Source organism: Cnephaeus nilssonii (genome assembly GCF_951640355.1).
Source record: "Cnephaeus nilssonii genome assembly, chromosome: 9".
NCBI classification, from domain to species: domain Eukaryota; kingdom Metazoa; phylum Chordata; class Mammalia; order Chiroptera; family Vespertilionidae; genus Cnephaeus; species Cnephaeus nilssonii.
In genome coordinates this window covers 82,688,684-82,715,299 of record NC_137080.1, presented here as the reverse complement: position 1 = coordinate 82,715,299, position 26,616 = coordinate 82,688,684, and the positions used below count along the sequence as shown (strand labels likewise).

The following is a 26,616-nucleotide window of genomic DNA, read 5'->3' as shown; positions in this document are numbered from 1 at the left end:
CCCCCCATCTTCTGTTGTAATTTTTAGGTGCTTCAGAACTGGGCCCTTTTTCAGACCCCAGGCAGTTCCCCAGCATTTCATCCCTCACTGAGAGCCGCTTCTCCAACCCACGAATGCACTATCCAGCCACCTTTACTTACACCCCGCCAGTCACCTCAGGCATGTCCCTCGGTATGTCCGCCACCACTCACTACCACACCTACCTGCCACCACCCTACCCCGGCTCTTCCCAAAGCCAGAGCGGACCCTTCCAGGCCAGCAGCACTCCATATCTCTACTATGGCACTTCGTCAGGATCCTATCAGTTCCCCATGGTGCCAGGGGGAGACCGCTCTCCCTCCAGAATGCTCCCGCCATGCACCACCACCTCGAATGGCAGCACGCTATTAAACCCCAATTTGCCTAACCAGAATGATGGTGTTGACGCTGATGGAAGCCACAGCAGTTCCCCAACTGTTTTGAATTCTAGTGGCAGAATGGATGAATCCGTTTGGCGACCGTATTGAAATTCCTCAGCCGTGGCCCAGCGGTATCTGGGAGCCACATCCCAAATGCATCAATATATACATATATATAGAGAGAGTGCGTATATATGTATATCGATCAGCTATCTACAAAGTGCCTATTTCTTAGAAGATTTTTTCACTCACTCACTCAGTCATGCTCTTGCAACCGTAAGAGGGTAGCTGTTGAGAAGCAAAAGGCCAAGAGAGACAATCATAATCAGGTTTCAGGTTTTCGATCTATTTTTTCTTTAAATAGAAAACACACACACACACACACACACACACACACACACGTGTACTTTTACAAACAAAAGAAAAAAAGGTATTTTTGTCGCTGTTGTTTGGTCTGTTATCAATCACCTGTTCATATGCCGATTCAGAGAGGTGGACTCCAGGTTCAGGAGGAAGAAGAGCAAAGCGCTTCCTCTCTGCTCAAACCACGCGTCCTCACGGTGCAGCCGCGTGGGGCCCGCGCACGCTGCAGACCCGCTGGCAAAGCCAGTCGCGGTGCTCGCGAAGGGAAGGAGGCAGCATGATGCTTCCGTGCAGTGTAACTGTTCCCAACCTGGCCTGCAGATTTGCTGCAAGTGCTCCTTTGAACTGGTCGGTTCAGTTTTTTTCTCTCCTTTTTTCCTACTTTAAGAAAGTGACTTCAAAAATACTGATCAGGAAAGGTTATTTTATTTTACTTTTTTGTAATTTTTCCTCCCCCTTTCCCATTTAACCAAAAAGAAATACCATCCTGAAACCCCTCTCCTTCTTTTATGCAAAACTGAAAATGGCAATACCTTATTATAGCCATAATGGTATAGATAGTGTTTGTGTTGGCTGCGTGTTATTGTTGTTGTTTTTTTTTAAATTATGAATATGTGTAAAATCTGAGGTAACTTGCTAAGTGAATGGTCATATAACTTTAAAGATATATTTATAATTATTTAATGACATTTGGACCCTTGAAACATTTCTTAGTGTATTGATGTGTTGACTTCGGTCTCTAAAAGTGCTCTTTATTAAATAACAAATTTCTTCTGGGCTAGAGCCATACCTGAAATATTGCTAAGCAATTTCAGTTCATCTGGGCACAATGTGATTTTTAAAAATACTTCCATCTCCAAATATTTTAGATGTAGCTTGTTTTTGTGACGTATGAAGGAAATGTTATGTTTCGTTCTTTCAGATCTTTGATCGCCTCTAACACAGCTTTGCCTTTTAAAGCAATAATTAGGGATTTTAAAAAACAACTCTTAGCCCTTTATCACTTAGGTTGCCCTTTATCAGCATGAAATGCTGGAGTGATGTGGTTTTCTCATTTATTTCAAATAGCGATGACTCTTGTCATATTAAAAAAAGACAAGCACAAGAGAGTCCTTGAACTGCAGAAAATGTTCTGTGGTTTCATAGCAGAACTCTAAATCGCCAGGCTGCATAGTGAAGACGCAGTGAGCCTAGAGCCACACCTGTGGCTAAGGGATCGGCAATGATACACACAGCACAGGAACGCGGAATTGCACCAGAGCTTCCCAGCGCACCCGCCTTACCAAGCAGTAGGTCAGGGGAGCCCAAAACTGCCCAGCTTAAGGCCCCACTGGCACCTCTCCGCAGGATTTGCATTTAAAGGAGCAGAATTAAGTCATTGTCTTATGGGAGCAGGGTCCTCTGAAGCAGCAGGCCAGTTCCAGCGCACAGCCGATCTGAGAGAACATACCAGCCTTCAGGGCCCCACATACAACCTTAGACATTCGGATTTCTCACAGTGGAGGGTAAAGGGAAGGCAAAACTATGTGGAGTCTGGTGTCTATTACTGTCTATGAACTTGAGCAAAAGCCCTCCTGTAGGATGCACTTTGACCTCTCTGGCAGCCACATGGCGAATTCTCAAGTGTGACTCCTTAATAATCCAAGCCAGGATCATTTCATGACACCACCAGGCAAATCCCCGCCCTCCTCCCCACCGGTCAGGGCCCCTTCGTTTGAATTCTGTGCCCCTGTTGGCAGAACTTGGTAGAGATTTGCCTCCAGCTCCCAGAGGCCCCTTGCTCTCTCTAGTGACCCTCAAGCCCACCTTCCTCAGCCACCAAGTGTTGCAGGACAGCTTGCCCGGCTGTGGGACCTGTGCCTCTCACCAGGCATTCGTCCCGATTCCTCCTAATAAAAATTGAGGGGAAACCAAAGCAAAACAAAACACGTTGCCTTCTAAAGGTTGTATACCAAGTATGCTTAGATCAAGAAGCCACTTTTCTATTACTAAGTAAGATGGAAGTAGTAACTGATACTATTTATTGTTTGTGTGTGGTAGCTTGAAGCACGCCACTGTCCATTTATTTGTAAGTGTAAAATGTGTGTGTTTGTTTCAGCAGCACTTAAAGAAGCCAGTGTCTGGTTACACATTTCAACTTTAATTAATTGACATAAAAACGTTACCGCCAGTGCCAGCTGTACCCTATTTAATAAAACAGGTACTATATTTGTACGTTCGTTTCTAATGTAAAAAAGGGCTTTTTTAAGTTTACAGTACACATACCAAGTGACCTTAGGGATGCTTTTGTGTTGAAATGCTATTATAGTGGCTGCAGGCAGCAACCCAGAAACACTTAAACTTTTTTTTTTCCCCCATGGGAAACATTCCAGCACGTCATCCTTCCACCCTCACTCCAACCACTCCAATGGGGTAGTTCACATTTTTAGATCAAATTCTGCCCTTTTTTGGCCTGGGGGTTAAATTTTTCTTTTACCTTTTTTTTTTTTTTTTTAATGAACCCTTCAATTGCACTGGGTCACGTGTATGATTTGTGACTTCAAGACCAAAGCACAGTCTTCCTACTGCTCTGGCACCACGCACGAGCCAACACTCTGTTTCCTTCAGGTTGAAAGAGAACACACGTTGCTGGCGACTACAGCGTGGCCGACAGCCGCTCCTCTGTCTGCTCCAGGGTCTCCCCAGTGTAACCTGTCAGAGTTCCAGAGCAGGCACCACAGCTTTGGCTTTAGATGGTGAAATCACATCCAGCCTGGAACTGGGAGACGCGACAGATGAGCTATTGTTTGCTCTTCAGGCTGTCTTACCCCCACCAGAGCCTTTCAGAAATGAGCAGAGAAATCCCACGATTAGGGACCATCCATTGCAAATTCCGAGGGGAGAAGGTTTGCTTGCTGGCTTAGAGAGCTCCCTCCATTCCCAGGAAAGGGACTGACTCAGAGTCCAGGGTAATACATGGAAACACAAAGCTTTAGCAGAAATATCGATGATATCCGAAAGAACGAGGACAAATAAAATAAAGGACGACTCTTCCAAACCTTGATTTGTTATTCTTAAAAAAAGATAATGCCTTTAAAAAATACTTTCTGTGTGAGAATTTTTTAGATGTTTGTTTACTTCATGTTTACAAATAACTGTTTGCTTTTTACTGCAGTACTTTGAACTATATCAGCCAAAAACCATAATTTACAGTAATTTCTTAGGTATTCTGAATAAAATTCCATTTTTTTTTTTTGGATATGCTTTACCATTCTTAGATTTCTGTGGAACAAAAATATGTGTAGCATTTTGTGTAAATACAAGCTTTTCATTTTTATTTTTTTCCAATCGCTGTTGCCCAAGATTTGCTTCCCATGCACATATTGTACAAATTCTGCTTTGTGCCACAGGTCACGATTGTGGACGAGTTTACTCTGAACTTCAAAGGGACTATTTGTATTGTATGTTGCAACTGTAAATTGAATTATTTGGCATTTTTCTCATGATTGTAATATTAATTTGAAGTTTGAATTTAATTTTCAATAAAATGGCTTTTTTTGGTTTTGTTATGTGTGTACATTGGGTCTTTCCTCATTTGCGGTTTCTTCTCTAGTCTCACGCCTACTCCTGTCTACACCTGGGCACTTACTGATCATAGGCCTCGCCAGGGCTGAATGAGAGCAGAGAGCCAGTGTTACTGATGAGAGGGGAAAAAATCTTGGTAAGCGCTGGATTCTTGTCCTACTCCTGAAGAGGGGTGGGCAAAGAATCTAGCAGTCAATCCACTTCCTTATCAGCCTGTGTCTGAAGGAAAGAATGCTCACCCCCTTTGCCAACTATGGACGGGTCAGCGTGTAAAGACGGCAGCCTCGATGGTTTCATGATTCTAATCTCTGAGCACATGAACGGGCCAGCAAGTACACCCCTGCCTGTAGTCAGATCACAGGCTGCCCAGCCACAGTGGGTAGTCTGTTTGCCTTCCCACATCTCTTTTGGGTTCTTAAAAAGACAGTCAACTGGAGCCCAAGGATAAGTAAAAAAGGATTTTGGCCTGGAGAGCTCTAGCCTCAGAAAAATTCTACTTGTGAGCAGAACTATAGTTTTCAGATGGTTTTTTATTTTTCTGGGCCATTGTTTGTTTTTGGTAAGTCCCTCCCCTGTGACGAGGCTGAGGGCCTGGGTAGAGTGGAGGCTTTTTCTGCGTCTGTGCTGTCTGTAGGCCTTGGCTGACCACAGTTCTAAAACGGGCACCAGGAAACTAGTGTCGAGTAGCTCCAGAGCCGGCCAGTGGCACACGTCACGCTCTAGTTAGAGGCCTCCTTAAGATCCGCTCACTCTTACCCCGCGGGCACTGTTTTCTGAGAAACCGTGGAAACGGCTCATTTCTAAGACTAGGAGACATCCTAAAAGCACTTGAGTGGACTTAGGCCAGGGAACTTGTTTGCAACTCTCTGAGGATGTATACTTATTTATCCTTTTAAATTAAACATGTGTGTGACCTCAAAAGGCGTCGCCTGGGAGGTGGGCAGGGGGGGCGTGCTCTCCCGCTCCAGCTGGGTCTCCTCTGGGTCTCAGGTTCTTGGTTTGTGGAAAGGCGCTGGGCTGGTCCATGGCACTAGGGACGTTTCCGGCTGGGCGGTGCTTCGCTGTGTGGAGGGAGTGGGGCCCTGTGCACTGGGGGTTCAGCAGCAGCCCTGGCTTCACCCACCGGATGCCAGTGGCACAGCCCCAGTCCTGACAAAGAAAAATATCTCCAGACATCGCCAGATGTCCCCTGGGAGGACCCCACCCCACCCCCCTAATTGAGAACCGCTGGGCTAGAGGCTCTCTCTAAATTCTCAGGCTAGGTTACTGACTGGTCTGGTGTGCGGAAACACTGCTCATTGAAACATTACAGCCAGGGCCAGGGAGAAGACGGAGGGGCGTCCCAGTGGTGGGGGTACATCAGCCCGTTCCAGCCCATCTCCTGCTGGCACCCTAAGGTTTGGGTGTGCTGCGCGGGAGGCTCCTGGCCTTGCCGACCCCGTCCCTCCTCCGTGCATTGCACGGTACAGCCGCGATCGGCACAGCTGTGGGCTTTGTTAGGCCTGGACGCTTGGCCATGTTTATCATGGCTGCTTCTGTTTCTTACGGGAAACGACAGGCGGGAGAAGAAAGCAATTGCTGCAGTGTTTTTGACCCCTTGTGTCCCCTGCCCCCCAAATATTTAATCATCAGACATTTCTCCCAGAGTGGGTGTTTCCTGTTAACTCAATCCCAGCCGAGATGGCCCCATAAACACCTCAGCTCTCTGTCCCAGAGTTTATTTGGCTGGGAAATGGGTATCGCCATGTAAACAGGAAGCCCCCTGAAGTTATTATGTACAGATGCGGCCGAAGAGCACGTGTTTATATTTATGGGATTTGAAAACAGCCTGAAAAGGCAAGGGAGGAGGTGGGGGAGCCCTCATTCACAGTCTGAGAGCAGGGCCTAGGGAGCTTCGTGGGTCATTTCTCATTCCCTGTGGGAACGGGTGATTCACAATAACGACACATTGAAGAGACACAACAGAAATAGGCACTGGTGTCTGTTTTGAGCAAACAACCCCACCTAGATTGTTAGGAAAACAGGCAGCCAGTCAACTGGTCTCTGTGTCCCAGTTATTTGAAAATCATTTTAGAGACTAGTCCTAGGAAACAATGGTTTGGAGGCATCAAAGAAGGTTGGAGGCTTATGGTAAGACTATCATAGTCACTACGTTTGTCTGGGCACAACTCCACTGACTGCCAAGTTCTAGTGAGCACGGGCCTGCTCACCTGCGAGATCCCAGGCCAACTCATGCATTTGCCCCTACAGTCAGCATGAAGGGGCCGGGAAGGATGCCTGTGGGGAGAGCTACCTGGGGCTGGTGCAGAGACCGTGCAGGTGTTGAGACAGCACACTAGGTCTAGGTACACCGGCTACTCTAGTTTGTTTCCCACCCATCTCTGCTCTTCCTTCCTTGGCTCTCACCTTGGGCCTGGGGAAGCTGCTTAAGGACGGCCATGTAGGAGCCGGTACAGGGAGAGCTGATGCTCTCTGTTTAAATGAGGAGCTCTGAGCAAAGGCCTGGGCACCGCCCTCCTCCTGGCTACTCTTTCTGTGCACTGTGACTTCCCAGGGCTTTTCCATCGGTAGCTACTCAATCAGGAGACCTTGGAACTGGAGTTTTAAAAAAATGTTATGAATTAAAATTCAGCAAAGAAAAGGCTCCACTGCAGGTGCTAAGGGTAATAAATACAGTGTGTGTGTGTGTGTGTGTGTGTATGCGCGCGCGCGCGCCTACATGCCTGAAGGAGGCTGGAAGGAGGCACCGTAGCAGACATTCAGGGGAAGATGAAGCTCACGGTGCACACACACAGGCCTCTTGGTACAGCATTCGTTTGCCTCCGGTGTCTGTTATCCCTGCAAATGAAGAGCATCGCCTTGACCCCACACATGGTGAAGAAGCAGTTACCCCACTTCAAATAGTTTATGTAGAGGGGACCAGGGACACTGGGTGCCCCCAAAATGCCAGGAGCACGGTGAAGCTGACATTTAAGAAGGGTTATTATTAATTTTTGTAAAACTTTTATTCAAAAGCCTTCTATGATTCAACCAGCCCTGCTGTTCAGACATGCTCAACCAGTTGGAAAAGCCAAGGATCAAGTTTCTGGGAACCCACTGAACCTTTACTAAAACTTATTTTAATTCTTTGTCTTACTATCTTGTTGCAGTAATGTCTGGCCACCCTGTGGGGTTTTCTGGAAAACCTGCTTTATGTCTGAGCATTGCAGATGTAACTCATGGATTGCTCTCTTCATCCCAGCTCATTCTGTCCCACCCCAGAACCAACAGAAAGAATTGCCCCCACCTGTCATTCTCATAAAGAAATCAAGACCATATAGCAAAATGCTAAAATTCTTCCACAAAAGCCCCTCAAGAAGTAGTCTTGTCGCCATAACAAGAGACAGGACACAGCATTGCAGCCAGGCCTCACGTGGCCTGTACACTTCAGGCCTCGGGACATTTTTCCCGGGAGCCTGCAGTGCTGGATGAGCGGGTGTGGAGAACAACAGTGGGAGACACAGGAGACAGCGGCAGAGCGCTAGGGGGTGATTGAGAGAGGAAGGTACCAGCAACTCCTAAAACACAATGGGATGATGGATGGATATCACTTTGCAAATTTATTATTTAAAAATAGCAAAGAGCAAACAACATAATCATGTGACATGCATAGTGGTGTGGGAATGAATAACAATGATCTAAAGCTCCTTTGACATCCTTTCCTTTTTAAATTAGGTCATTTTTTTTTTTTTATAACTCCATCTCAGACCGTTCAACCAATCGGACCAGTTTCACTTTCAGTTTCTCTTGATTCTTCGGCCCCCAGATGAGAGGAGCCATCTTTACATGTCCCAGCGATGCCTCAGCCTGATTCTGTCTTCTCTAACAGCCACTTCATATTTCAATCTTGAAAGTCACGGTGCCCTTCCTCCTTTTAGGCAGTGTATTTAAAAAGTCTTCTTGGCCCTGGCCGGTTTGCTCAGTGGATAGAGTGTTGGCCTTCGGATTGAAGGATCCCAGGTTCGATTCCAGTCAAGGACACATACCTGGGTTGGGGCCAATGTGGGAGGCAACCAATTGATGTCATATCGGATGTTTCCCTTTCTCTGTCTCTCCCCTTTTCTCTAAAATCAATGGGAAAAAAATATCCTCCTCCCTCCCCCCCCAAAAAAAAGAGAGAGATAAATCTTTTTGTGCGTGGATTTGGGGGCATAAAAAAATCAGACTCCTTATTGTGATCATCTTCCCAGTGGCTTCACAGATGAGAAATGCAGAGAACATTATTGACTATGATTCTCAACCGCAACTTCCGGGACACACACTGTGAGCTCAGGTTGTGTAGAGAAAGGCTGGGGGACCAACTTCATTCGTTGTGGGCCTGAGAGGGAGCGAAGGAGGCGAGAAGGAAGCAAGTGTGAAACTCTAGCAAGGAGTTAAGTGGTTAATAGGAACTGAGGTTTTTGTTTTTTTTATTGGCTAATAAAACCTCTCAGGATTTTTCATATTATATGGTTCCTTCAGGCCCCTTGCTTAAAACAGAAAAAGACAAAAACAACAACAAAAAGCTGGAGCCTAAATACCGATGCAGTCCCAGTCTTGTTTACTTTTTCATTTCCGCAGTTGTAAAATTAAAAAAAAAAAAAATCCTCTGGTAGTTCAACTTTATCACACTGCCAGAGCGGGCCAGCGTTTGAACGACTAGGGATCCCAGCCTCCCAGTGAAAGGCAAAAGGACGCCCTGCCTCTCTTGTTTCAGAAAAGGGAGCCGGCGATGCAAATGATGGATGCATCAGGAAATTTTGAAATGAATGCCGTGGGGGTGGGAGGGGGAGGGTGGAAGAGGGAGCGAGCAGATATTGAAGGAAACACATCTCTAGACTCCTGCATGCAAATGATCTCGGGCCTTTTATTGCCAGTGGTGCTGTTCTCCCAACAGAGCAGGATGTTCTTGTTTTTAATAATAGCCAGACCAGATGCTAAATTCTCCCCGGCAACATGCTGTATAAGTGAGAAGGCAAACAGCTGATTCCTGTTAAGACGAACACCAGGAGAATAAGCCAGAAAGTATGAGAATTCTCGGGAGGTTTTTGCTTTGTAAACCCCTGTTTGGCAGGAGGATCACAGGATCCGAGCTGAAAACACAGTGTGTGCTCCGGCACCCGGTCCTCATCGGAGCTGCTCGCTGGGGGCCTGCGAGCCTCCTGCCTTCCCCATCCAGCCCTTTGCTCCCTTCTCCAGAGAGAGGCCTGGCTCGCAGGTTCCCCAAGAGGGAAGCCAGAAGCCCCGTGCTCTTTGGCTTTCAGTGACTGCAGAAAAATACTCATCAACAGGAGGGATTTTTTTTGCTCACTCCTCGCCATCAAAAATAGTGAAATCTTGAACGGGAGCCAATACTTTAAAAATGGCATCTTTGTTCCATCTTTTTCACTCCCTTCTTCCCCCTGTCAGAGCCCATCAAATCTCTCAGTTATTATTTTGTTGTAGAATATGCCACATGGGCAAGACCCCTAGCTTCTGTCCCAGGCAGCTGCCAGAGCGCCGTGGGCTCGGTGGGGCCAGGCGACCAGAGCAGCAGCCATGGCACGGGCTCCTGCCACCTCACAATGCCCCAGAAAGCAGGGGGCCCGGTGGGAAGGGCCACAGACTGGCTCTCTGACCGTGTCTCTGGGGCAGCGCTTGCTCCTCAGGCCTGCAGGAGAGTGAGTGAGAGAGGGAAGGGATGTTGGGAGCAGGTGGAGAGGTTCAGGTCAGTAGTCAGTTCCAACACGCCCCCCCTTGTTCCCTTTCCTCTTCACACCATCCTGCTAAACCCTCCCAATTCCCTCCCAGTCATCACTCCCTCCCCTGCAGGGCACAGGGCACGCTACCCACCTTGTCTCCCTCTTTTCTTCCTCCATAGCTGTCCTTGAAGTTCACTTGGTCTTGATCTCACAGGTAGGAGCATCCTGGGGAGAAAGAAATGGGGACCAAAGGTGACTGTCCTGCTCCCCCCTTACGATGGCTCTGAAGGCCGTTCTAATGCCCTTGTGGGGAAAAGTCTTATTGCGTACAGCTGGCATGATCAAATAATCATATTTAATGATATTTAATTTTTATTGCACACTTGACTTTGGGCCTGGCACTTTGCTTAGTATTTCACGTGGCTTATCTCCATCTTCCCAGCAACCGCTGGAGAAGTTAGGACTGGTTTGATCCCCATTTTACTGATGAGGACACTGAGGTTCAGACTTGCCCAAGGTTACTCAGCTATTAAGACTCAAGCCTAGATCTGCCTGATCCCAAACACTACGTTCCTCAGCTAAACCTTGAGACAATCTCCTTTATCATCTACAGAATGGAGGTGATGAGAAGTAAATGAGTTAATGAGCGGTGAACGTGCCTAGCAAGCGGCCAGCACCTGATAGGCATAAAAGACATTGTACTTATTTTTACCCATAATAATTAAGATGATTATTTTTAAAAAGCACAAACAAAATTTTCAATTAGTTTGAGTCACAATACAGCTGGAGCCCCAAATAGAATGGTTTTTCAAAAAAAAAATGTTATTTTAACATTTTACAAAGTGTTGCTCTTTGAAAGAAATATTTTTCTATATATTTTATAAACCATTTTCGACTGCACATCAAGGCTAACTTTGGCATGTGGCTTACCATGGGCTCCTTCCCTGAAGGAACTCAGAGACATCACATCACATAAACCGTAAATACAAAACACATGGACACATTCAGAACAGAAATGTTGACCCTACCCTGACCTCAATCCCCAATTTATGGTCTCTTCCAACGTTTGCCATCTTAGGTGTGTTGAGTTTGGTGTCAATGTTGCTACTAGGAAACGTGGTATTGAACTTAAAATGGCAGCATTGAGCTCATCTAACAAGAGAAGACCCAACCCAATAAATTTTGTCAATTTCAATTCTTACCTTCCCAGGAGTGGCTCTGGGGTCCTTCTTGCCCCTTGAAAGAGGGGCAGCACCCAGATCCCCCATTACTGAACCGACATCTCTAAGAGGCAGTACTAAGCTGTGTGAAGAGGTGACCTGGGAGCCCCAAGGCCTGGGGAAACCTGGTGTGTGCCAGGCTTTTACCCTTGTGCATGGGTCTGGAGACACCCATCAAGGTGTCTCCCAGGAATGGGCATCTGTGTTCCCTGTCCTAACTCATACAAACCTATCTAACCAAACAGGCAGGCTCCTCCTCAAGTATCTTAAAGCACTTTATAGATATTTTCTTAAATATACTATCATCTGTGGAATTAATATCCCATTTTACTGAAATCCCAGAGAACAGAAATGACTCTCTCTTCTCTTCTCTCTCTCTCTCTCTCTCTCTCTCTCTCTCTCTCTCTCACACACACACACACACACACACACACACACACATCCTGTCTCCCTTCTTTACTTTCTTCTTTCTGAAATATTTATTGAACACTTACTATAGGCAGAACAATATGCTGGAAGGCCTTCCACCATTAAAAAGCATATTAGAAAGCATCTCTGTTCAAGTTAATCCATACCAATACAATGTTTGTGATGCCATTCTTCATTTAAGCAAATAAGCGAATGCTTCATATTGCCAAAAACAGATTAATTAGCTTCTAGAGAGAATTCAGATACTTTTGATTTCTGCCTATAGCCTATTTCATTTCCCATTTCTCATTTCCTAAAATACTCAAGTATTTGTAAGGTAGTTGGCAGCCTATATTTAGTCATATAATCCTTTCATTTCACCACAATATTTAGGAGGCCTGGTGTTTAAAAAGTGGGCAATTGCCATATAGTCAAAGCAGCGGGAGGGGGTTGCTCTTCCATTTTCTCTTCCATGTTGTCACAGCCTTGCAGCCAACTATGTATTCGGGGTCAAGTGAAATATTGAAAGGAGGAAGCAGAAAGTGGCAGAAAAATCTGGTTCCAGACCCTTAACTCCTACTAACTATATGTGTGACCTTGAACAAGCCACTTGCCCTCTCTTGACCTCCTTAAATGTGGACAATAATATACTAGTATTACCTTCCGGATGTTGTGTTAAGGGTTTATGCAGTGATTCTTACCAATAGCTTTGGAATACCTTTAAGAATTGAGAAATTACAGGGAGTTTTAAGATGTGCAGCTAGAGTCTGCCTAGCATTAAGAGAGAGAATGAGGTCCATTGCTTTTCACAGAATTGGCAAAAATGCCATTTTGTAGAGGATGAGGAAATGCAATCCCAGAGAGGTCTGATCTCTTATGTAGGTAAGATGAAGGGAGGTCAAGGGTTAGACATCTATTTCCAAGCAGCTCCCATCCTCACTCACTGAAAGACACACTTCCTTCCTTTATGATAGTAACATCTCTGCATTATCTTTCTATTAAGCACCTAGACCTATTTACTTTTCTAGTTTGTATGAATCTATTAGCATTTGTTACAAATCTAGGCAAACTGATCCTGTAAACAATTTCATATATTCAAGAAAATTAATTTCCAACATGCTGATTTCATACTATGCTTCAGCTAACTTCATTGAAAAAGTCCTATTATACATTACTTCATTAAAAAAAAAAAACACAAAAAACACACAGCAAGTTTTATAGCAGGCCTGACTTAATGAGTAGTAATTCACTCTAAGAGTGACCTATCTGCAGGCAACATGCTTCAAGCTGATTGCCCTTCAGTGGACAAGAGACTCCCTTGCCCTCAATGCTAAGGGTCAACGTCTTTCTATTTGCTATTTCACTCTTTGGCTGTAGAGATGAGGCCACACTCCTGACTTCATCAACATGGTATCCCAGCCACCTAAACAAATGAAAACATGACAGCTAATCTTGAAAAAAGATAGACTTCTCATCTTAATTTTACCTTTTGTATGCTTCTTATCTGAGTTTTCTATAACCAACGTCTCTTTAAGTTAAAAAATGCAAGAGGAAATCCATGCTAACGGGGCAATGATGGAACACACAGGAATTGGGTGATAGTGTAAATAGACAAAACGTAACTGACCCCTGTTTAATGATAGACACGATCTTATTGGGCCAGGTGATTACTAGACACAGTGCTAAGCCATTGGTAGGACCTAAGGAGGTCAAGGCTTAGATATCCCTTGAGAGGAGGAAGGAACTGTGGCTTCACCCTATCCCTTGGTGAGAGAATAGCTGTTATTGCTTTGCTTCATGACCCCTAACTCTCATCTGACCTTAAGGGAGGGACAGTACTTTGACTCATTCAATAAATACTGATTGAATACTCATTAGAAATTATGGAAATGAAAAGGAATGAGACTTACCCTTACTCTCAAGAAGCTCACCATCTGCTCTGAGAGACAGAAAAACAAACTTGTAGGTGACAACACAGTGCAGCAGGTGCCATAAGAGAGAAGTGAGCCCAGGGTAGAGGAGCCCCGGGAGGGAGCAACTTCTGGCTCAGGCAGGAAGATGACATGGCTCTGGATCTGGAAGGATGAGTAATTCCCGGCCATTCTGGGTCTGCAACTGAGCTAGTGGCAGCTCCACACCATCCCTCAGTGCATGACCTGGGAGTAGACAAATCTCCCACCAGGATGATCCCATGAACAGATCTCAGAAAGAAAAAAAAGAGGAAGATTCCTCCTGGACCGTGGCATTCTGTAGCATGCCAACCACACTTGGCCTCGGAGATGAGCGAGAGGGATTCTCACGGGGGTGCAGTGGCAGGGTGGGTGAGCAGTATCAGAACCTCCATAGGATATGGCTCATGCTTCAGAAAATTATACTCAATATTAGAATAATTGAAAAAAAAGGAATACCCATGTTATCAAAATACATAGGAAAAATGTGAGATCTTAATGTTTAACAAAAGAGGACATCAATAGAAAAATGCGGAGAGATGGCAACACGAAATCCCACATTTTCAGTACAGAGTGTAGATAGATGTTAGCCAATTGCTGGCTGAACACCTACCACCAAGTGCACTGGAGTCCAGGATGCGATAATGAGGGGCAGCTTGGCACTCAATAGGGAAGGGTGACAAGGATAAGTGGTTGGGAGACATTTATGCTCTGGATGTTGACATATTCAAAGAACTTATTGAGAGCTGTGCCCGTCGCTTACCCTAAGTAAAACTTTAAAGCAGGCGCTTGGGGTCTTCTCCACCCACACCTCCTGACCTCTCCTTTGGAGGCCTACCATGTCCCTAAAGGACCATACGTACATGGACTCTGCCTCTCTCCCCAAGCCCACAGCAGCCACCCCGCATGGTGAACCTCTCCTTTTAGCCAACGAACCTGTCTTGACCCTCACCTTTGAGGAGTCTGTGTATTTGCATTTCCAGGAAGGTTTTTCTGAAACCACTAAAACCTCACTTCCAAAGCCACACACCCTGCTGCGAGGGCACGCCCTTCCTTGCCATACTCCCCTGACATCCCTCACATCCCATCCTGGGGCTGCTGCCTCTTGCAGGCTGCTCTTCCTTGCCCAGCTGAAAGCCAGTCCTCATTCTCCTCTCTCTCTCTCTCTCTTGCCCGAGCACCCTGCCCAGATCCCTTAAGGTAACAGAGGATCCGTGCCCTTAGCCACTGTGGGTAAGAGTGAAAATGAGGGCGAGCTCTGATCCAACCTGAAGCTCACTTTAGGGACCTTGCATTCATTTCAGTCTCTGCAAGAGACCGTTTATTGATTAATGGAAGCTTTATTAGAGTTATTAGAACAAATAAAACACATGCACACAGACATAAATCCATCTCTCCCCTCCTCCCAAACCACCGGCCGCTGAAGCGAGTCCTATTTCCAGCCCTGACACCTTGCCAGTTTGTCATTCTCCTTCCTGGCCACATCAAGTTCCATCGGGTTTGAGTTTATTGGCTACGCGGTGAAGTTTATGTTGTCATAGAAATTAGCCTTGATGGACAGGGATATGGCCAGGGGATCAGGAGAGCTCGGCAGGCTCGTGGTGTTGGCATGGCTGAGATGTTGGGGTGCCTGGAGCCCTCTCCAAGAAAAATCAAAGCTGGCTCTTTGCTGCAGCAAGCGAGTGCAACGAGACACTCCCGGGGGACGGGGGCTTGGACGTGATTGTGAGCCGTCCAGTTCCCATTCCTCCCATCCGCCCTCCCCCTTCCTCCCCAGCCCTCCCGGTGCCCCCCAGTGCCAGAAATCCTTCCCCGTGCAACGGAGGCAGGGCCAGGAGGCCTGAGGTTAAGCCACTCTCCTCTACAGTTCGTGGTTAGCTTTCGTAGGCTCTTGGCCGTTTGACAAAAGTTGGATAATAATTCAATATTTCTTACTGAAATACTTGACCTTATTGTTAGTTTTTGTGACAAGGGGAATTTAAAGGAGCTGCAAAAAATGCAAGCAAGTGTGGCTGAGAAAGGCCAGGGTATGCCACTGCGCACGGCACGGTTTCTTTTTCTGACATCTATAAAACTTAGGTGAAAACAGGTCAACATTGATGTTGGCAAATGAGAAGACCAGTTCTATTGTTAGCAAATGAAGTTCAGATATAAATGCAAGTCTGGTTCAATCAAAACCACGTTTGGTTTTAGACACCAGTGATGTGCTTTCTATTAAAAAAAGAAAAAAGGCGTGTTTATATAGACACACAAAGTAAAAATATTCTTTGGCCGAAAGGATCATTTTCTAAGTATCAAATCAACGTGTTGCAGCACAAGATGGGACCGCTATCGTTTTCTTTTTAAACTTGTAGGGTACATTCTCCCAGAATCCTCTCTTCTCTCTACTTTAAATTGGCAAGGGCTGTTGAAAATCAAAATCCTATATTAAGAAACAATGTGCATTGCCTGATGTAGGGACTTCCTGGAGACTGCTGGCTGGTGGCAGAGGAAGAAATGAAGTTATAGGATTCAAATATATAGCTCCCCAGATTTGGCCCGAGTCTTATAATCACTTTTATGGGTTCCTCTCAGGAGTCTCATGAGACACGTCTGAGCTCACAGAGGAGGAATATCAGAGAAGTGCAGTCACTGGCCAAGCCCAGCTCGTGGAGGGCCAGCTAATTTTAGCCTCCCGGGCAGCTGGCTGATCTCATTTTCTCTCTGTCCTGCGGTCATCTGAAGTCCCTGTCCTGCTAGGAACTGGGACAATGTCTGAATGTCGGAACTGCTTCTTCCCCCACGACCTCCTGTTAGCAAAGAGGCCGCTGAGGTCCTGAGTCAAATGTGTGCCGGTTGTCGGGATTTGAGGAGGGTTCCTCTTTCTGGGGTGAGCCTTTTTTAAAAATTGAGGTGAAGTCACATAACATAAAATTAACCAGTTTCAAGTGGACGATTCGTTGCCATTTAGTAGACTACGGTGGTGTACAAACACCACATTTTCATCACCCCAAGCCGAAACCTGCACCCACTAAGCCATTGCTTCCTGGTCCCACCTCTAGATTCATTTGTGATGCAAGTTGACGAGCTTGATTCCCACAGGGTTGCTTCCCAATTTTCAATATGGCACAGCCATCTTTGCAGCAAGGACCCAGAGGGGAGCTTTCTGGTGGGGAGCGCGAGGCCCTGGTCTGGGGTTGGGGGCCACAGGAGAGACAGCGCCTGGAATCACACAGGAACCCAGACCAGGAGACCTTGTGAACCGGAGGGGACCATCTGTTGGGGTAGCTGCTCTGTCTGAGACTGGTTTTTGGTCTCCTGCTGAGGTGATGATCCCTTTAAAATTCTCAGCATTCTCACTCTCCCATGTCCTGCCTCCCCGTCTGGGAGGCATTTTATTCTTTTAATTTGTGTTGGTCAGCATCCAAGTCTGGCACCAGGCAGTCCCTACTTGAGGAGCTGGGGGTGGTGGAGGCTCACCCAGGTCTGGAAGGGGAGTCTCCCCGGGATGCTAACTGCTGGCTGTCTCCTTCAATACCCATCATCCCGCTGGTAATCACTTTCAAATGGCAAACAATAATAAAAGCTTTCCTCGGCTTGGCTTCCAAGTGTCAACGTATCTACTCAGGCTATGGGTGTGTGTGTGTGTGTGTGTGTGTGTGTGTGTGTGTGTGTGTGTGTGTGTTTGAATTGCCCAAGAAGAAGAAGATGTTTGGGGAGCCCTCAAGTATGCTGGAATGGGCAGGAATGGCCTTAGGTTCCTTTCCAAACACTCTCCGTGAGGCTGACCTGGAGCGGGTCAGAGGGAAGAACTAGACTGTCAGGTGGCTTTGGCTTTTCATCTGAATCTGGAGGGAGTTGGCAGGGTCTCTCCTGATGGGGTCCCTTGTGAATCTAGGCGTAGCTTGAAGCTGGGGATGAGACAGGAGGGGAGAGCCCAGCCTTCAGATTTGGCTGCTGAAGATGTGTGACTGGATTCCAAAGGAAAAGTCCCAAGGGTCTGAGCTGGGAGGGAGGTGAGGCTGACCCCGCCCCAGGGTGTGTTTCAGGCCACACAGAGCCTCAGCTCTCACTGAGTCCCTCTCCCTGGAGGGTCTGTTTTCCTTGGGGGGGGGGGGGGTTGGGGGAGAGTAAGGCTGAGAATTTAACTGGTAGGCAATTTCAACCTCGGCTCATATCAGAATTCAGATGCATAAATTGTGGCATGCAGTGCAAAATTCACAGGAGTTGTAAACTGTCTTCCTTACTGTGGCTGCACTGAGACGGGTGGCCCAGGGTTAAGGGGCTGCTCTCTGCAGGCAGGTGGCTGTGGTAGAAATAATTGGGAAGTCCTGGCAGTGGTCAGGGCATTTCCCCGGAGGCCTGTGGAATCGTTGGACCTTGTAGAAATCCCCTCCTTGCACCCTTTCACTCATCCAACTGCACCCCCTCCTGTAAACCTCCAGGTCCCCCTCCCCACAAAGACTTCCTCCCAGTGGACCCCATGGCCCAACACAGCCTAGGTTGTCTGCACTGGGCCGGACCTCTGTCCTCTAACACCCTTTCAGTTACCTATTTCTGCTTCACAAACTGTGCCGCCACTTCGTGGTTTAGAGCCGCAGCCCTTTGCTTGCCCCTGACTCTGAGGTCAGGGAGGCAGGTGGGGCTCAGTAGGGAGTCCTGCAGGGCTCTGGGCCTCCCCACAGCATGCTGGCCCCAGGACCCTTTCACAGCACGGGCTTCTCAGAGGCACGAGAGTGGCGGCTGCATTTCGTTTAGGGTCCACCTTGGGAGAGGAGATGGGCCGTGTCACCTCACTGTGCTCTGGTGGTCAAAGCTGGTCCCAGGGGCCACTAGCCCAGAGTCAAGGGGAGGAGACAGAGACCCCCAACTCTCCATAGGAAGAGAGGCAAAGGATCGACAGTTATTTTAAAACTGCCCCATGGAATGGTTTGGCTTTGAAGTTTCTGGTCTGAACCACTCTTTCAATTATTCCTCTCAGATATCACAGTTCCCAAGGACCCCTCCCTGTGCCGATGGCAGCGGGGACTTAGTCAACATTTGAAGATCATTTCAGGATTCGGGCATCAGTGACAGGTGTGTGAGGAGGGGCTTTGGTTGGGAGGATCCCGCTACAGGCAGAACTGGCTTCATCAAAGCACCAGGGCCAGAAGCAGCCTGGTGATGAAGAAGCTGTGAGGGGGCAGGGGATGGTGTGTCCTGGAGTCAACCACGTGCTGAGGGACTCTGTGAAGGAGAAAGGAGAAGCTCACCCCACAGAGTTGAGATCTGCAGGGAAGAGCTGGGGGGCAGATTCCTCTGACACACACACACACACACACACACACACACACACACGCATGCCCAGGGCACCTGGGCCTTGGGGCTGCAGGGCTGCCCTGGTTGTCACTCAGAGACTCGGCAGGGTCCCAGAGCCACCCTGCCGGGAAAGCAGAGAAAGAGGCTATTGTTTCTCCCCACTTTAAGTGGCTGATGACAGTACAAAGGAATGTAGTTAGGACCCTCCCTCCTCGCCACGGAGGATTACAGACTGGAGAACCATTGGGCACAGGGTGTGGAAACCACTGGGGTGGCAGAGAGGGGAGTGAGCATTCCCTGGGGGCGCTGCGTAGATTCTGGAATTCCAGCCTCCAGCTCCCAGCTACTGAAACCTCCAGCTCACTGGGCAAAATGGGAATGCTGGTTCTTAGGATTTTTTTTTTTTTTAGGATTAAATAAAATAATCCAAAATAGAGGGCCTAGTATGATGTGTTGCCACAGGATAATAAGTACTAAATAAATACGAACTTCTTTCTCTCGAAAATGTTAGAAAAGGGGCCTTAGGAATCCTTGAGTCCCATTTGCGATGACCACACAGGGGCCTGGAGGCAGTGAATGACTTGCCCAAGTGTAAGCCGTGTGTTGGCAAATCCTTGCTTCCTCCTCTTGGCCGAGCTCTGCCTTCTGTGCTGCGGGCCTGTACGTCCCTCTACGGACGTGAATGTTTCATTGCAGCCACACCGCAGCTCAACATGTCCCTGAAGATCATGGGGGCCTGGAAGAGAAAATGCTAGCAAAGCATTAAAACAAAACATGAAAAACACACACAACAAAACCACATCTAAAATGCCAGCATATGTCAACATGACAATTTTTTAATAAAGCCATTCATTGAAATCACATTAGTAAGTCCTTGCTCCTCTATCCATTTCTTACTTACTTAAAAAAGAAAATTAAAGATCAGAGTTTAGAGTGATACTAAAGCAAAAAGTAAAATGTCCCCCTCCTGCCCGTGTCCCCTCCCCCAGACCACATGGACGCTGTCCAACAAGGCCTCCTGCTTATCCACGAGTAGCAGCCGGAACCGACTCTCAGGGTGGTTCAGTTTATGGAATCCAGTTTTCCAGATGAGCTGCCCATCAGGAAGCCTGGGTTCTATAAGACACTGTACTGGGCCCCATTATTGATTACTGAGCAGCCAATCACCCCTCACATGGTGGTGCAAGAGGGCAGCGTTCTATTCGAAGATTCTGTGGGTCTCGAGTTTGCGCAGGCGCAGCAGGAATGGCTCACTGCACAAGTCTGTGGCCTCAACTGGTGAGACTAGACTGGCTGGGGGTGGGGGGGATCCTCACTCACATGCCAGCACCGGCTCGGGCTGGGTGAAGGATGGTCTTAGCCAGGACTGCCTCCTGGAGGGCCGCAGGGTGGTTAGACGTCTTGCTCAGTGGCTTGGGCTCCGAGAACAAGTGTCCCAGCCAACCTGGTGGCAGCTGCATGGCTGTTAAATGACAGCCGCAGAAGTCACAAGTTGCCACTTTTGCCATCCTCTATTGGTCGAAGCAGACACAAGCCCACCCAGATGCACGGACAGGGCACCCCAGCTCTCACGGGAGGAGGGTCAACGCATTGGCACCTGTGCTGTTGAGCCGTCACCTGTGGTGATCATGCTTTGTGAGTGCTGAGCCCACCAGCTAACAAAGGATTTGGGGGCTCCTCAGGGGAAAGAGACAATTGAAGAGGGGAGATTCAGGCCTTTGATCTCTAGGGCATTTTGAAGGTTGTGGAGACAGATTATAAAAAATGGGACTATCTTGGATAATCCTGGGGAAAGTATGGCTTTGAAGACTTTGCTCACAATTTACTTGCCACATTTGAGAAGTGGGACCACCACGCCTACCTGCTTTATAGCTGGAGTGAACTGCCCCGCGAACACCAAGGCCTTGACCAGAGCTGCTGTGGGAATGAGCTAGACTTTGCATTTTTCCACCAACAGGAGGAAGTGGCAGTGCAGGGGGGCAGCTCCATGAGAGCCAGGCAGAGGGAGGTGTGGCCTCGTTTTGAAAAGGGGTGGGCTCCACCCGCCCCACCTTTAGTCTCCCCCCACCTGTGTACATACCCAGAAGGAACATCGTTTGTGTTGAATCCAAAGAGGAGTCTTTGAAGCCCTCAGAGATCTCCAGAGCAAAGCACAGGGTGAGGCCAGGGCATTCAGGAGGCCTGAATGGAGGAAGGGAGGGCATGTGCACAGCCCAGCTGCTTTGAGGCTGGCTGAATACCGCACGAGCGAGCGATGCCCCACTTGTGCCTCTGCAGCCCAGCAGCCATGTGGTTGGGGCAGGAAAGTGAACCGATGTGCTGTCCCCCATCTCTTTGTGCTCCAGGACTGAAAGGAGAATGAGAGCTCAGGGCTCGCTCTGTGCTTGGCAGGCACTGTGTTAGGTACCGTATTTTCCGGCATATAAGACGACTTTTTAACCCAGGAAAATCTTCTCAAAAGTCGGGGGTCGTCTTATATGCCAGGTGTCATCTTATAGGGCGGGTATATCCCAAACTCTATATTTTAACTGGAAAAGTTGGGGGTCGTCTTATACGCCCAGTTGTCTTATACGCCAGAAAATACGGTACTTTAGTATCATTAACCTGTTTCATTAAAGCCTCACAATAATCCTCTGAGTCCTAATTGATAGTTAAAAGACGGAGGCTCAGAGTAAAAGTCTTTTCTAAGGTCACATGGGGGCAGGTTCTGTTTGCTTTTGCTATAAAATAGCATCGCTGCAGGGCAAGGAAGCCCCCTCTCCTGTCCTTTTCTTCCAGTCGTCATTCCATTCCACACTTTCCCCTTTACTCTGAACCACAAGATCCTGTCACCAGGCTTCTGGATGCTTGCAAAACCCAATCCCATCATGGTTAGGACCACAAAGGAGATACCTGCAAAACATATTTGAAGAAATGATGCCTTAGACTAGCATGCTATCCAATACAGTAGCCATATATGACTGTTAAAATAAAACCAAATAAAATTAAAGAAATTCAAAGTGCAGTTCCCCAGTCATACTAGCCACATTTCTTTTTTTTTTTTTTTTTTTTTAATATATTTTTTATTGATTTTTACAGAGAGGAAGGGAGAGGAATAGAGAGCTAGAAACGTCGATGAGAGAGAAGCATCGACCAGCTGCCTCCTGCACACCCCCACCGGGAATGTGCCCGCAACCAAGGTACATGCCCTTGACCGGAATCGAACCTGGGACCTTCCAGTCCGCAGGCCGACGCTCTATCCACTGAGCCAAACCGGTTTCGGCATACTAGCCACATTTCAAGTGCTCAACAGCCACGCATGGTCAGGAGCGACTGTATTAGATGGACAGGCATAGAATATTTGCATTATTGTGGAAAGTTCTATTGAACACTGCGACTTTAGAGAATAAGTATAGGAAGAACCACATTTTTTCTCAATTACTAGTACTATTGCTATTTTTGTTAACACTTTTCATGGTAATTGAGGTATTTAGTTTCTCCAAATCTTTCTCAGAGGTACAATAACTGACTCTATTTTTACAGCACTGAATAGTTGACAAACTGCATCCACATAGTTGATCTTATTTAATGCAACAGCCTTGCAAAGTATGGTAGGAAATGATGTGACAGGTAAAGCAACAAAGGTTCAGAGAGGTTAAGCAACTGGGCCAAGATTCTGTAAACAGTAACTAGTAGAGCCAAGATTTCAACACAGGTTCTCTCTTTGTGCACTTTCTGCAGGGCGAATGTGTGTATACAAAGCCTGGAATTCTCCTTAGGCAAAATTATTAAATCGAAAGTAACTGGCCAGGGTTCTTGTGTGGAGAACTGTGCTCGTCAGTTTTCTTGTTTAGACTGTCAGATTTTTCATTAGATCTTGCCACTAACAAATATCTTTGTTTTCCTTCCAAAGTTGTCGGCAGCTTTTGTAATTATTTTATCATACGAACACAGTTTACAGAGGCATATATTTATTAATTGGGAAATTACCTTTTCCAATTAGTTTATAATGAGAATAATTATGTTTACTGTCGCTTAGACAAGTGGTAAATAAAAAAGAACCAATTTTTTAAAATGTAACTTTCCAGAATTAGGAGTGATGTAAGATACATGTGCATGGAAAGGTAGCCAGCAATACCTGGCCAAGCATGATATATAAAGAACAATTCATTTATGCACTCTTTTATTTAGTTAATATAAAATATTATCATCCACTGGTCTAGACACTGGAGATAATAACAAAGGCAGGTAAACAGTAAACCTATAATAAAATAGACAACATCATGTCAAGCTGTGATAGTGCTTTGCATAAATAAAAAGCAATGAAAGGGGATAGGTAGTAGCAGAGTAGGTGGGGATACTGTTTTAGACAGCGTTGCTAGGAAAGATCTTCCTGAAGTTCACCTGAAGAGGAACCTGAAGAACTCGACTAAGCAAGCTATAGCCCCAGGGAAACTGTTCCAGCAATAGGCGCCCTATGTGCCAAGGCCCTGAGGCAGGCACATGCTTTGTTTTACTTTTCCCACTAAATCACCACTGATCTTATATTTTCTACTTGATGGCATATTTCTTGTCTGTTTTCCTATGCATGATGCCTATGCTTGGCTCTAGGAGCAATGGGGAGGCTCCTGTGGTTGGAATGTAGCGACAGAGCTACGGAGACGTAGAAGCCAGGACCAGTGGTAGGTTGTGAAGGCCTTTGGATTTTATGCTGAGGTAACTGGGGAAGCTGTCGGTGGTGGTGCATGGAGCACATGAGTTACTGTAGGCTCTATTGGTTAGTTGTTTTATTTTTTTGGTAAGAAATCTGATTATTCAAATGTATTACCTTCAAGGATTAAGCAATGATGCTGTAGTTTTCTTAACAAATAGAAAACAGACTGTGTACAACAATGAACTCTATAGTACTAGAGCCAACTTTCTATTTTGGACCTTTTCAGATCTTCAGCAAAGTTGAAAGAATTTTACAATAAATACTCTTTACCTAGATTATTCGCCAATTAACATTTCACCACATGTACTCCCCCCTCTATTTGTTTAAACCATTTTAAAGTAACTTGCAGATATCATGGCACTTTGCACATAAATACTTCACCATATACACTGAGTGGCCAGATTATTATGATCTCTGAACGCATAATAATCTGGCCACTCAGTGTATATCCTATATAATAAAAGGCTAATATGCAAATTGTCCCCTCAACTAGGAGTTTGACCAGCAGGCAGGCTGGCCAACTGCCCATGTCCCCTCCCCCTGGCCAGGCTGGCCGGACCCCACCCATGCACAAATTCATGCACCGGGCCTCTAATATCCTATATAATAAAGAGGTAATATGCAAATTGGCCATTACTTCAATACACAAGATGGCCGCCCCCATGTGGTCAAAGATGGCTACCACAAGATGGCCGGTAGGGGTGGGCAGTTGGGAAGGATCAGGCCTGCAAGGGAGGACAGTTAGGGGTGATCGGGCTAGCAGGGGAGGGCAGTTGAGGGGGACCAGGCCTACAGGGGAGGGCAGTTGGGGGGGGGGGGACCAGGCTTACAGGGGAGGGAGTTGGGAGGGACCAGGCCAGCAGGGGAGGGCAGTTAAAGGTGACCAGGCCTGCAGGAGAGGGCAGTTGGGGGTGACCAGGACTGCAGGGAAGGGCAGTTGGGGGGGGGGACCAGGACTGCAGGGAAGGGCAGTTGGGGGCAAACAGGCCAGCAGGGGAGGGCAGTTAAGGGTGACCAGGCCTGCAGGGGAGGGCAGTTGGGGACAATGGGGTCAACAGGGGAGCAGTTAGGCATCTATCAGGCTGGCAGGGGAGTGGTTAGGGCAGTGATGGGCAACCTTTTGAGCTTGGTGTGTCAAACTTCGCCAAAAAACTGAGCATAACTTGGGTAGTGTGTCACTTTGAGGAAAAAACATTATTTCACAAATGTTTCATCCTCAGGAGCAACAAATGTTTCATCCTCGGCATGCGGCCGCCTGAGCGGCCGCGTGTCATCAGAAATGGCTACGTGTGTCAGTGCTGACACACATGTCATAGGTTCGCCATCACTGGGTTAGGGGGTGATCAGGCTGGCAGGCAGAAGCGGTTAGGGGCAATCAGGCAGGAAAGCAGGCGAGTGGTTGGGAGCCAGCAGTCCTGGATTGTGAGAGAGATGTCCCAGATTGGAGAGGGTGCAGGCTGGGCTGAGGGACACCCCCCCATGCACGAATTTCGTGCACCGGGCCTCTAGTATGTGTGTGTGTGTGTGTGTGTGTGTGTGTGTGTGTGTGTGTGTATACTGAGTGGCCAGATTATTATGCATTCAGAGATCATAATAATCTGGCCATTCAGTGTATATCCAAAATACAATGATCATACCCAGGAAACTTTGGTAAAATAATGTTATCTATAATTATTAAAATATTACTATATAAAATTATATGGTAAATATACTCAATAGTAATATATTAAATTTCTCAAAATTTCCCAATCATATTGTTTACATCTACTTAAAAAAAATCCAGGATTCAATCAAGGATCACATATTGAATATCTGAGAAGTCAGAGGACCCTTTGGGGAGGAGCTTGGGGGAGAAAAAGGAGATAGGTTTGAGAAGGGAGATTGGAACCAGAGAAGGGAGCCTTTAGGTGCAAAGCTAGCGCTTTGGGGCACCAGAAAGCCAGTGAAAATTGTTGACAGTGACTCAATAAAAGCAGTATTTTAGGATGATTCCTCTGGCTGCTGAGTGCACAGTGGATTCAAGCTGGGGATGTCATTGGCAGAAATACATGAAATGGTGACATTTGCCTCCGTCCTCGTCCTCTCCTGCCCCACCCACTCCTTCCCCATTCTGGTTTCCAAAGCAAAGGCGCTATTTCCCATCTTTCCAATCCTCCTCCTCTGCTTCTTCCTTCTTTCTTTCTGACTTCCCTCTGCTGCTCTTTTCCCCGCATCTTTCACCTCTAATGTGGAACTGCATGGGAGGGAAATCGGGGTCCTTGTCATGAAGGAGGAGGCTCTGCAGTACTATGGGAGGAGGACACCTGGCCTGGATTTTCTCCAGTCCGAGCAGTTCTTTCCCAAAACTTGGAGGGAAAAGAGAAATCCATGAACCCAGAAATTTGGTAGTTTGCAGTTTTAACCCAGATTCCTGCCCCTGCAAAGTTCTTCCTTCCTTTCCCCCTCTTCCTGTAGGCTCCCTCCCACACCAGGAATCTAGAGAATAAGAAAGCTCCAGCCTTAAATGCCGTCCCCCTCGGCGTGGAACCTGCTCTCCCTATGTCCTTGCCAGGCCTGCCAGCACTTCCAGGTGACAGTTCCTCTTGGAGTAAAGGGATAAAGGCTACTGCTTTTAAGGGCAGGGTAGGAGAGAAGGTCTGCTCAACAAGTGGAGTCTTAGGGAGATATGGTAACCATAACCTTCTGGGGCAGCCTTTGCCTCTGTGGTTTGGTCTTGAGAAGCGGCCTAGGCTGGGAAGATGGCCATGGCTGGTGGGGGTACAACATGGCAAGTGAGTCTTGAGCAGGTGAAATTTGTAGGAGACTCTCAGAGACCACCAGGTAAATTGGCTACTTGGCTGTTTCTCATTATGATACCTGTTCTTGCAAATGCTGGTGAATGTTAATAACCGGCTCTCAAAAAAGTATAAATCAATCAATCAATCAATCAATCAATAAATAAAAGGAAAGAAGAAAAGAAGGAAGGAAGGAAGGAAAAAAGGAAGAAGGAAGGAAGGGAGGGAGGGAAGAAAGAGAAAGACAAAAGCCCTTATTTTTAGTTTGCCA

General features: G+C 47.0%; 1 protein-coding gene across 9 annotated transcripts in view; it reads left to right on the top strand.

Annotated features, from left to right (window-relative positions):
* The window catches only part of RUNX2 (RUNX family transcription factor 2), a gene marked incomplete at its 5' end in the record, with an annotated part of 330,125 nt that overhangs the window by 218,615 nt on the left and 84,894 nt on the right, over positions 1-26,616 (top strand). For 5 of the 9 annotated variants that reach the window (XM_079780441.1, XM_079780440.1, XM_079780438.1 and 2 more), the window contains one exon: positions 28-4,307. The exons of the other annotated variants lie outside the window; for them this stretch is intronic. In XM_079780441.1, coding sequence (XP_079636567.1) covers positions 28-506 — 479 coding nt within the window. In that variant the 3' untranslated portion in view covers positions 507-4,307. Of the gene's footprint in view, positions 1-27; positions 4,308-26,616 lie in introns of those variants that run through there. 9 annotated transcript variants of the gene reach the window in all.